The sequence below is a fragment of the Orbicella faveolata genome, unplaced genomic scaffold (genome assembly GCF_042242905.1).
Source record: "Orbicella faveolata isolate gen_17 unplaced genomic scaffold, um_ofav_v1 contig_26, whole genome shotgun sequence".
In the NCBI taxonomy this organism is placed as follows: domain Eukaryota; kingdom Metazoa; phylum Cnidaria; class Anthozoa; order Scleractinia; family Merulinidae; genus Orbicella; species Orbicella faveolata.
The window spans coordinates 9,880,697-9,893,192 of record NW_028301554.1 but is presented as its reverse complement, the minus strand read 5'-3'; the positions used below and the strand labels follow the sequence as shown (position 1 = coordinate 9,893,192).

The window sequence follows — 12,496 nt, the reverse complement described above, 5'->3', positions numbered from 1 at the left end:
ACAAATATCCAGTACAAGCTGATGAATACAACTACCATGATTTCCTGCAGGCACATCTCATAGAGGGACTAGCATCCGAACTAGGGAGAAAAGCACCACTGATTTCTAGTGAGGCACTGCACGCTGCAGGCACACCCTCCATGTATGGAAAACAATTAACCACAACATTATGCAGGTTCTTCTGTTCCTTATCACGGAGCAAAACTTTAACTGCCGTTACAAGGAAACTATCATGAGTCAAAAACTACAAGACATATTTATGTCAATAGAAACTTGAAATATCATGGTCCATTTTTGTTAATTATCACTAAACCAATGCTTTAAAGCCATTTTAAAGGTGTTATTTTGAGTTACGTTTGCTCGAGGTACTAACCTCAAATTGATAAAATTGCATTACGCATAAAACTCAGGTTTTGATATTTCGATCCAAATTTAACAGACTAAATCTTCTAGTTAACAATTAGATTACGAGCTCAAGATTCCTATCAGGTGATGAAGCCGAGTCAGCTCAGAAAATAAGAGCGAATAATTAATTGTTTTGGTACAATTTTAACTAAATTTCCTTTACATGTAGATGACGAGTTTTTACATAAGTCGCGGATTGAATGAAACTTCTGAGAAACGAGAAAATGTCGCCATTTTGTAGACAACCGTGACCTCCAACCACTCCGCAGTAATGGCTGATAGAGTTTGATAGCTCAACCAATCAGATAACAGCATAGTACATTAGCAGAATTCTACTAATGTCTCTTAATATACAAAACTATCGCTCGCTAAAAGACCATTTCTACACTTAAAGAGGAGGGACTGCTCATGCGTACATTGAACTGTCAAAGTAAGATCAGTCTCCTGTCACTTTGTTCTCGTTAAAATGCAAAACGGATCAGGGGCATCGTGGGCTCTGTTAATAACAATGGTTCTCCGCTGGGAGACTGGGACCAGCTGTCCACGATGACCTGCCTGATTCATGCCTCGTTTCCTACGCATGCGCACAGTTTGAGAATTGGAGAACGGATTGTGGTGGTATCCTGGACGTGCTGACACAAACGCTGATCTTGAACTTTTGATGGGTGTTGAGTTAGGACGCCGCGCTTCGGCGTTTTTCCGGCTAGAGTCTTGCTTTGGTCTTTGAAGCTCAGTCGGTGCTTGAAAATGTATGGCATTATCTATGCGGGGTGTCAGAAAGAAATGATATTAAAAAAAAAACACCAAGATATTACCTCGAAAGTTGCTCTGGAATGACTAGTTTGTTTACGGAAAATAACTACATAAATTTGACTTGTTTAATCAAGACAATCACGATATTTTCCTCGTCAAAAAGTGCAATTTTATAAAAGGAAAGATTTCCAATTTTATGATGAATTTTACCTGACTGTGTGGTACAGGGCAACGTTTGTTTGTTTCCAGTTATTAACTTTACTCCCTAGAAAATACCCTGATCTAGGTGACAGAGCCATGCACGTAACACAGCATAAGACATTTGCAAGATAGAATCACGTGCTTAACACAGTGCAACCTATCGGAACGAATCACGCGCCAAAAAACAACCTAGCGCGATACAATCACGCACTTCTAGTTCATTACTTTCATATTCGAGAAACGTACACATGACTGTGATTCTACACGCAGCATCACTATAGAGAAGGACCTACTTCTCCTTCAATGAGGTAAATACATACTTGTACTGTGAGCCTGCAATCCTATATCGGTTATCTTCAGCGGTATCCCCATATACTGTGGGTATGTGTCCTCGTACCAAACGAGAAGTTCAGTTCCGGCAGGAATGTCATAGAACGCTCTGTAGTAAATTTCCTTGTTATATTGAAAAGCGAAAAGATTTTGTTCTCCTTTGTGTCGCGCGCAGCAAATAAAACGCATCCAGCTGGAAGTGTTCTCGTCTTTGCCATCCACGTAGTGTAACAATTTACCATTTTCGTAAATCTGGAAATAAAAACGGTGATAATTATACTAAAAGTTTGAACTGTGTTGGATTAAAGTCGGAGTTTAAGTGAATGGCCAACAAACATAAAAGTTGATATGATTTTTTACTGAGTTTAAATCTCCTAAAAACGTTTATTTTCACTTCCGTTCGAATCAAGCCGAGTGGACTTCATTCGAAGATTTGCAGTGATTTTTGTGACTTAATTCCATTTCTTTTACTTGGTTAGTTGGTGTAAAGAAGGTATGAGTAAATTGTTTAAGTTTCTTAGTTACCTCCCACATATATGACGTATCTGTATCGGCAGTGGTGTCACTGGCTTTCACTAGGTCTCCTTGATAAGGGCCCATCCAGGTCCCTTCAGGAATAACTTGTTTTGTGCGGATCCCATGTTTAAAACCGATGCTTGATGTGCACAGCTCCAGTTCTTTTGGACAAGACTTTTTAGCGAAAGTGAGCTTCTCGGCCTGTTCCTTCTCACCGGTTTTTGAAGGTGACAAAGAACCTGAGAGAAGAACAATAACTTTACTTTCACACTTCTAGAACTCCACTTGCATACTAATACAAATACTGCAATCTGATTGGCTGAGCCATCGTGGGGCCATCGCACACTGTCAGCCATGTCTGGAGGTCGTGTATGAAAAGGTGAAGTTTAATTTAATTTAATTTAAATTTTATTTTATTCTCAGTTTCAAATCAGTACCCCAGTTGTAACCATAACCTATTATATCTAGATTGTTACCTCTGCGTTCAGTACAGTCGTTCAAGTTCCCTGGCGTGGTCTGATCTTCTGATTCGTTACGCTGGTACAAACATTTGTACAAGTTGTCGTATGTGAATGAAAATGTCTCGTGTTCTGAAGGGCTCCTCAACAAAGCCACTGGTTTGATGGGAAATGACTGCTGTAGGCGAGGGCCTGTGTTCGACATCCTACACGCTGAAAATTCTCCGTTGAACTGTGAATAAGAAATGCGATTAAAAGTTTTCGTTGGAGAGCAGTTTGGCTAGTTTCCAAAGTTAATAAGCTTGAGGTTGTTCCTAAGCGTGGCACGCTTTTCGAATGATACTAAAAATAAAGTTTTATTGAGACCTTCCTACGTCAATCCGCCCACAAACCTATTCAAATTGGTCAAATCATAGTAAATAAAAGTATAGAAATTTGGCAGAATGCAGAAATAAGAACAAAACTTATTGGATAACAGTTTGAATAAAATAAAATCTCGTCTCCAACTTGCAACTATTTGTTACGAATTGCGGTAGGATTTCACAAAGAAAGCTCAACCAATACTCAATGTGATGTCATATTCCTGACGTTATTCTAGCTCAGACAAATTAAATTCCAAAATATATCTATTTTTTTGAACTTTCATGACCCGTGGGCATGAAACAATGTAAATTCGAAACACAAGTTCCACTTCAAATGACCAACAGTGTTAGCTAGTGTTGGTTGGACATGTTGTTGCATACCGGCCGAAAAACGAGAGAGAAAAAGCTGGCATGAATGAAATGAGAATACCTGTCAACAGAGCTAGTCTCTGAGTCACTAACAATGTCTTTTGTACTAGTCATATTTTGACATCTGACGCAATGATAATTTTAATATCACGGCTATAAATCTATGTATAAAAACAGCATAAGATTAGATGTGATCTAGACGTTAAAAAATGAATTGATAGTAAATTAACACCAAACTCTGTCTTTTACAATGCAATCAAATAATTGATGTCGGCAGCACTTTTCATGCGTGACTAGACACGTACTGAAAACATGAAAATTGGTTCTCGAACGCAATGCGATTGATATACCCTTATGCATGAAAGACAAGCAAATAATCCTCAACAAGCTCAATATATCAGTTATACAGAGTTTGTTGACTTACTGTATTCGAACAATATCACGTAAGGGAAAATAATTTTATGCACCATAATTCGTGACTTAGTTTTTAAATTTGTTCCACTGTCGCTTCGGCTGAACTCACCTGCTTTCCTTTCTAAAGAGGTTGTTGAAGTTTACCGGAGAATGCCTCACTAATTTTCAAACTGAGTAACTGTTGTTCGCAGGCCACATTCAAGATCTGTATGATAAGTACGCGTCGTTTTGCCGCAAACAAAAACAAAATGAATGACTGCAGTATAACACTTTGCTAATTCTTTAGCTGAACTGTCATCGTATTTGTCAAACAGTAAGTCATGCATTGCAAATTGAAAGCGTTAAGCGTTACAGCATGCTAGCCGTTGTTATGGTAAAACTTAACTGATAGCCGTAAGGGTACTTAATTCATTATCACGCTTGGGAAAAAAAATATGAGGCAAATTAACGAAGATTTTTAACAGGTTTCGTAAAGGCCCGAAAAGGCTGTTTCACTATTAGAACATGAAAACTAGGAAAAAATACTTAATGACGTTTTTGTACGTCGTGCCCTGAGGGTCATGTCCTAACGGAAACATGCGGCTGACAAGTTGTTCAATAGAGCCAGAGTTTCGTTCTGGTTGCGTGGTGATCTGATGCGGTCCATAAAACGCGTATTACATGATTGGCACGGTTCCCACGCAGTAAGTCCTGTTAGCAAATTATATAACATGTCACAGCGCTTCGTTGCAAACGTCATAGAGGACAAACATTTCCATATCCAAAATGATCTTTAACGTCTGTTATCAATATTTGTCACGAAGAGGGAAGTTTGCGTAAGACCTGTCTTGAAGAGGGTTAGCACGGCGAGGAGATCGATCGGCATCTTTAACGATTAATCCTAGCCAGTTAAAACGATTTGCAGATTTTTAAGTGCTAGCTACAGCCATTTCAGAAAGTATCTATAAACCCAGCACTAAGATTGTTAAAAAGCTTTTCAGTTTGAATGATTAATGCATGATTACACAGAAGGTGTATTTGGTTACATAAGACGATATCTGTTGATCCACAACTTGCTAATAATCTGGTAAACTGAAGCCGGAAAGACTTGTGTTGTTGGGAGAAAGTTTTTTGGAAAGGATCGATTAAGAATATTAATAATATAAATGCATTGATCTTTAGCGAGCACTGATGTTTATAAAAAGAACCTTTCAACTGAATTTTTCATTTATTCTCATCAAATGCAAACTATGTTGTATTGTGATCTCTTCGAGTCGAAACATTAGGCGCTGTTTGTGAACACAAAATTTAACTCGACAAAACAAATAAATGGACGAAATGTGGAGAAAAGCCGGAGGATTTTAAAAAAAACCTCGATTGAACAAACTGTATGTGTGTATAGCAACAACTAAGTACACAGTCGCTCACCTGAATGGCTGGAACAAAATGTATTTTTGTCTATATTCAGGCTAACTACCGCAAAGTTAACTGTGTAACCGTAAAACCTAAGAATGAAGAGCCCAATAGGACGCAAGAATTCTTCCAAAATTTAAGCTATCCCGAAGACACCTCACTAGGTTTTTACATTTTGCTTTAGTTCTTAAAAAAACAATAAAAAATCTTTCAATTGTTTAACTCCAGAATCATGGGGCAGTTTTGTATTTTACGCCGGAACAATATTTCTAAAACTGTTGAAGTTTTTCTGGTGATTGTAAAGCTGGTTTTGTTTTCCAGATGGCGGTGTTTGGAGAGTTATTATCATGCAGTATTCATTTATGAGCCTAAAACAATAATTCCCTCCCAACAGACAAACCCGATCATGTATGAAAACACAAAATTCCTTCTGAAAATGCGGATCCACTCCAAAACAACTGGTTACTAAAAAGGGCTATTGAATAAATATTAAAACACTGGGGATTACTAGCGAAATGTTACAGTATATTATCTCACCAATCAATGTAAGTTCTCCTCTTGCTTGAAATAAATATGATAATATCAAACAGAAATGCAGATCTCATTGACTAGTGTTTTGAATTTTTGCTCTGAATTAAGTGCCCAAGGCTAAATGTATGTTCTAAACAAACCCAAGCACTTCAAAAACCGTCGTTTTCAGGAAACTTTCTCAAGAAGTTTCAAGAAGGTTTAATTCAAAATCCTACTGCCCAACTTTTCGTGATAATTTTCAAATTTGAAGATAAGAAGAGGACTAGGAATAATTTGGCAAAGCTATAAGAAGAAAATATGGATTGATTAATCGATTTTTACCCGCACGGCACGCAGGCAATTAATTTTATTTCGCATTAACCTAGCGTGAGGGCCGTAATGGGATAATGTCAGCCCTAGGTCTTGACACTATAACGTGCCAGCGTGGTGAATAAGAGACTTATTTCATGACTTTATGATAGCCTCAGAGCAGTATAAGTTTTACCTGGTTCAACAGGAAATAGCAGAAAGGTAATCGATAAAACACTCTGGCTGACAGACTAATTTGCTTTTTCACCTGTCTCCTCTCAGTAGAGTGAAAATATTTGTATTTCTTCTCTTAAAGACAAGTTTTCTGTGGCCCTTGCTTTCGTTCTGACCACGCACATTCAAAGTTAGGAATTTTGGAAAGAATGACGTTGGATTATAACCATATCGTAGTGAAATATCACTTAGTATCTGCATTTGAAGTTGCCCTACGGGCATGTCGAAATACTACAAGACTCGTACAAAATGTCGTGTTATACTATTCTCTAAGATGTCTTTTAAGTATATTCATCTGTGATCATAATTTCTTTTTATTTTTGGTAAGTTATCTATAAAATATAGATCTTTTTGCAACAGTCGGAAATAGGACATAAGCGGCATTGTTTTGACTCTAATTACTGTAGCTGACGTCAGGCTTTGGTCAGATCTCTTTATATTGATGACGGACTGCGTGAAATAGCTACGCTATTGTCAGTCTTATTTCAGTTTGTTTACAAAGCCAAGCTATAAACGGACAAAGCGATCAAATGGCGTTTTGAAGATGGAGTCTGGAGTTTGACAGAGGCGACGATAAAATAGACTCACCTTGTAAAATCTTGCTTGAAAAAAGCTTCAAAATCTTTAAACGTAATAAATAACTAAATATTCCTTTCCAGAAATAGTATGTTTGATTTTTGCTTTGCTGTTTCAAGTTGATTCGTCCATGTATCTGAAGATTACAGGGGGCCTTACGGCTGTTAGTCCAAAATACTAAGGTGAGAAGGTGTCCGCTTGAAGTCTACGCTGCTGAATTCGGACCTTGCGAACTTCAGTTTTTTCAGCTGTTGTGTGTACTCTCTTTAAATGTACTTGGGAATAAAGGCCACCGGTGTGGGTGTGTAGCACTTCTCTCGTAATCAGCGTGGGTGTTTCGAGGGGGTGGCGATGGGGTCTGGGAATTTATAGCTTACGTCCTCTGAGTTGTCTCGGAAGGGTTGTGCCAACTCAGGCAGCTCTAGCCCTGAAGTGCATTCTGGTACATAACCGTGTGTGTTCTGTGGGCTTTGCCAGTTGATGGTTGGCAATATGGAGCTTGACATGTACATCTGTTCGGTTTTAACAAAGTGTCTCTCTTAACGTTTTTATTCGAAACAGGTTGTCCTAAAGCCTCGGCACGAATCCGCCTTCAGCTGGTACTAACAGCTTTCCGGATCTCACTTAGCCCAAGTGTTACGTATTAAACACAAACGTTCCTTTGTACTGTAAAATCTCTGTTGTAGGAACTGTGCGGTCACAAGCCCTGTGCCTTTGTTCTCAAGAGGGTCTGGATTGGCTTACAACATTTGTGGGAGCTTCTATGTGGGACTTTAGAAGAAAGCACGAGAAACGCCTTAAAGGTATCTGATGAGCGATGTATTACTTAAGAAAGCCGCTCTGATTTTATCGTATGGCAAACATTTTGACTTTCAGCTCTTTTGTATCAAACTTTACATGAAAACTTATTCAGGATCGCAGCGGTTTCCGGCGGAAACCTAGTGGTTTGCGCATGAACTAGCGGATCAGCTGATTCTCCAGAGTGGGAGAGCTTTTATCCATTTATGCGTGACAGGATGGCTTGAAAAGCCACGTCCGTCCTGTCACGGCAAAGTTTTCTTATAAACATCAGCTTCATCATATTCACATGAGCGTTCCTGTCGTACTCAGCGGACGTATCTATTAGTCACTATCCGTTTCACTTCTCTTTAGGTCTTTACTAACTTGGTAAAGCTATTCAAGTTTTTTTTTTTAGATTTTGGAATGTGGGGCTAACTATGTGAAAGGCAGAAATCGCTGTAATATCGAGCTCTAAAACCCTATTTCGGTTACAGGAAACGACTACTGAATGGGTTGATTGTAATATATTCTTTATAATCACACCCAAATTCGCAAGTACCTAATTAGAAGCCGTGTCTACTGTTCTGATATCCTGCGATATCAGCCCGCTGACCTGCCTCCGATATCATGGTCTCTTGACCGGATTTGGATACGGTAAATTTATGAACTAGTCGTACCTTTTTTGGTTCGCTTCGGCGGCATATCCGGGTTGTTTGGTCTCGCCATGGGTATTTTGGCTCAACTACGTCGGTCACCAAAATACGAACAAACGAATTTCGCCTAATAAGTCGCCGAAGAGTATCAAAAAGGTACGTTTTGGTTGAGTATTGCTTCAGTTAACAATGTGCCAGTACCTCATGTATAAATCTTGGCCCGGTTATTCATAGCATAGTACGTTTTGTTAACATTCATCAAATGAATAGCGATTTTATAAAGCGGATAGCATTATCCATCGTTGGAATAATCTCGGTCTGTGGTTGGTGAGAGGCAGGAGGTATTGGCACGGTTCGAAATCAGTCCAATTCACTGCACACTGGAGCCAAACAACCATTACAATTTTCACCACTTATGAATCATTTTAGCCACACTTCACTTCTTATCTTCTCTTAGCTCAACTCAATGTAAGCCTAGATTTCATTCAGAAGTATAGCGGCTCTTGTAAGTTTGTAATAACGAAGCGCGCGAAGTCTAAAAATAGAATGCAAGTTAATGGAACCCCGCGAGAGTCAGACATAAGCGTGTTCCGAGAGAAATAGGAGGAAAATGAACGCCAAATTTTCGTTTTAAAATTGTTTTAGGAACACTTGTTTACGTGCTTGAAAAAGCTTCAAATCTTCCTCCATTCCGTTTTGTTTGTCTGAGTTTGTCTGAGTTATGACGTCACTCGCGCGCTTCGCTATTCTTTGGCTTTTTAGCAGCTGTTATTGTTTTGGGTATCAAGCCATTCATGTGAGACCTTACGAGAGCGGCGGCTGCTAACCGACTCTTTTCCTTACGACATAAGCACTAGCATAAGCATAACGATAGTGAGGACGCCCACAACACAGCATAAGCACGTAGCCATGCGCAGAATGGGTACTGAATTGCCTTATTTTTGGCTCCATACCTCCTGGATACAGTAAAACAAGACGGCCGATTATCGCTAATGCTTACAGCAGCGAGTTGTCGCTCATAAGTGCAAGCTGTTCTGTTTATGCTTATGTTTGAGTTGTGTGTGTACTCAATACCGTGTGCTTGTGCTTATGCTTGTGCTGTTGAAGTTCTCACAAGTGTTATGTTCATATTTACTAAAATTGTTGTAACTCAAGAAATGTTTAATTCAATGTATTGTCCGTCAAGCATGAAGGAATAAAGATTCCAACTTAACAAACTGGAGACTTTTGTCAGTGTTTTGAAAAAGCGTTCGCCAAAACTATTTCGTGAGCGGTCCATTTTAGCACGACAGTCCGTGCTCGTGGTCACTCAGAGAACCAATCAGCACACTGCTTTTATTCTGGACCAGTTCAGTGCCATATGATATTCTGTCAATGACATTTGCATCACGTTTTATTAGTCTTGCTTTTTTCTAAAGAAATGGTTGCTTACAACATGAGATAGAATGCCAATAAATCGTTTTTAAAGGGCTCTAGAATTGAGCAACAGGTGAAATCATGCTACGTCTCAGAGAGGAGTTTTGTTAAAATGCAAAGCGTGAAACAACTTTTAATTCAATGACCTTTATGCTATGTATTGAGACACTCAGGTAACTGAACACTTTTACAATAATGCAACACTTTCATTACTTTAAATTACCTAGGATAAAACGATTGAAAAAAATAAAATAAAATAAATAATAAATTACGATATTTAGAGAGGAAGCCACATCAGCCTGGGCTGGTTTTCACGCAGGTCCTCTATCCTGGTCCAATTGGAGTGTTAGTTTTGTGGAGGAAGGAAAACCAGAGAACCCGGAGATAAACCCTCGGAGCAAGGCGAGAACCAACAACAAACTCAACCCACAAATGACACCAGGCTGGAATCGAACCCGGACCACATTGGTGGGAGGCGAGCGCTCTCACCACTGCACCATCCCTGCTCCCTCAAAAAGTCGACTTTTTAACTTACATTATTTTGGATAAAAACTTTATAGAAGTGTCGGTCTGTGCCATTTCTCTGATTTTCTAGCATGAAACTCAGCCCACTTTGGTCAGTTTTAAGTAACCTTTCTAAAATAAAATAACGTGCCGCTTTGAATATTTGCGGGAAATTGATGGGTTTTTTTTTTCCACTGTGCATACACGACGCAATTGACTTGTGACGTCTTTTACCGCTGTTTCTCTGAACTGTACTGATTCAGAAGCAAACGTAACTTTCGATTAGGAGATTCATAGTATACTCAATACAGGAACAACCACATCTATTTACAACAAAAACAGAAATCAACTGGAAAACAACTACGATTACATATAACAAACGTCACTGAAGCGAACCCAAATTAAAATTTCTAAAGAAATAGACAGTGTTTGTGGATATCCGAGATTCAAATTTGTAAGTAAAAACGATTAGTATGTGAAAAAAGTATGTTTCCTTCACTGACGATGATTTACAACCATGATTTTGAAAGAACTCATTTCCTTTTGCTACTTCAGGGCACCTGATTGGACACTAGCTGAGAGAGAGAGCAGAGAGCAACCCCCGGGGGGGGGGGGTACTCCCTTATATGGACCATATAGGTATGTGCAGCCCCAAAGGGTATGGTTTTTCAGCCGTTTCGGTCATAAATAGGGTATCGATTTTAGCTGATTTTGGCCATTTCGGTCATAAATAGTGTATGGTTTTTGCACTCTAGCCTTGAAATGGGTATGTTTTTAAGAAGAAGCCACTTTTTCATCATTATCGAAAAGAAAATCAACAAAAGCCCTTCACAAATTATGTTTACGGCAATTTAACATTGGTCTGAACTAGGGAACTAGTTTTAACGCAGGTCTGAAACAGAGTTTTGATTTTAGGGTCAGGTCAGAAATAGGGTTTCGAATTTTTGGTTAGGTCATAAATAGGGTAGGGAATATCGCAGATTTTGGTCATAAACAGGGAAAGGGTTTTGGGAGGCGGGCCGCACACCTCCACCCAATTTTTCTAGGAGCACCCCCCTTCCCGGGACAGCAACTATATTTCTGCCCTCCTCTATCAAGAAACTGGGGTGTGCTGCTGACAATCTCAAGATCTCACCCCAGCACTGGGCTCCATCCATTTAAAATAATAAACCAAACATTCTATTTTTAAATCTTCACTCTTGACTTCACGTTTCCTCTGACGTTTGCCAAACATTCCAGAATCGTGCAAAAATTAGTTGAAAGGTTAATCCGACTGCTCACTTGCCACTATGACTCCTGCTTTAATCCTTTGGAAGTGGTACGTGATAACAAAATTTGTCTTGGGAACAATTCCAAGGTTCGATTTTAAAAGTCAAATCTTTGTAGGTAGGTTCCGGATTTTTTGATAGTGCAGAACTCAAGGTGAGACTGCAAGCTGTGCGCGTGACCAGAGGTGGACAAGCTAAGGGAACTAACAAGGCCGCAGGATATTGGATAGCTGATGCCCTCCTGTTTCAACAATATTTCGAACGGAAGCCCTGCGCCTCACTTGTGCTTACGTGAGACGGCATTTAGAAAGAAATGATATTAATCTGAAACGCTCTGCATGTGGAAAGGCATGTTTCTCGGTGCGAACATGACCTCAGTTATGTCTGACAAAAAAATATTTACAAAATGCACTGTAAAAATGTTTTACATAATCCGACCAATATCTGTTAATTGTTTGTTCAAGAGAGAAGCGTGACAGCTCACAAAGATCGTCGTGAATGATTGTGTAAATATTGATAAAAGACGCTAATCAGCGGAAACTTAGCTGAGTTTTATCACTTCAGTTTGAACTGGCCGAGCGTAATAATTCTTATCTTCGCAAAAATGATATCGCAAAATCTAATTAAGAATGCGACAGTTAAATAATGGTTGTCTGAGGTGATCAATTTCCAATCATTTCAAATTTCTATGATCGCCGGGTCCGCGTCCTCGTGCTCCACACGCCTGCACGCAAACATCACTCACGACCAAAACAACAATGTCTATTTCCTTACCTGACCAATCCGCCTCCCTAAACCAATGCTATCATTTTAGAGGTGTTATCTGGCTTTTTCGAGACTTGTTTTTCTCGCCACATGTTATTTTTATTCGGCCTGGAGAGCTGATACATACGGTATGTTATGTCACAGACGTATCAGACTCACATATCAGTCGTGCGATACGAGATTTGGCAAACGTCCCAAGAATTGAGAGCTGTCAAAAACTTTTGACGTTCTTCTAGAATGATTGACAGTTCCTCGACCTGAGGGAGAAAAACGCGAATAAA

At 39.3% G+C, this 12,496-nt stretch overlaps 1 protein-coding gene across 4 annotated transcripts; it reads right to left on the bottom strand.

Annotated features, from left to right (window-relative positions):
* Nucleotides 1–167: 167 nt before the first annotated feature.
* Nucleotides 168–12,393, bottom strand: LOC110063139 (uncharacterized). 4 transcript variants are annotated; one of them, XM_020770090.2, is made up of 5 exons: nucleotides 12,225–12,393; nucleotides 2,682–2,895; nucleotides 2,215–2,444; nucleotides 1,680–1,941; nucleotides 168–1,166 (listed from the first exon to the last, which is right to left on the bottom strand). In XM_020770090.2, the coding sequence occupies exons 2-5, from the start codon at nucleotides 2,866–2,868 to the stop codon at nucleotides 853–855; spliced, it is 993 nt and encodes a 330-aa protein (XP_020625749.2). In that variant the 5' UTR covers nucleotides 2,869–2,895; nucleotides 12,225–12,393; the 3' UTR covers nucleotides 168–852. The 4 variants fall into 4 exon arrangements, with proteins under 4 accessions (XP_020625749.2, XP_020625750.2, XP_089151925.1 ...); XM_020770091.2 differs by lacking the exon at nucleotides 12,225–12,393 and adding an exon at nucleotides 6,842–7,122; XM_089295799.1 differs by lacking the exon at nucleotides 12,225–12,393 and adding an exon at nucleotides 5,738–5,760.
* Nucleotides 12,394–12,496: the final 103 nt, after the last annotated feature.

Bases quoted from the DNA above. Each gene is read 5' to 3' on its own strand.
- LOC110063139 (XM_020770090.2), bottom strand. From the start codon at position 2,868: ATGTCGAACACAGGCCCTCGCCTACAGCAGTCATTTCCCATCAAACCA. The intron at 2,445-2,681 runs GTAACAATCTAG...TTCTTCTCTCAG, and splicing joins CGACTGTACTGAACGCAGAG to GTTCTTTGTCACCTTCAAAA. The intron at 1,167-1,679 runs GTATGTATTTAC...CACCCCGCATAG, and splicing joins ATTGCAGGCTCACAGTACAA to ATAATGCCATACATTTTCAA.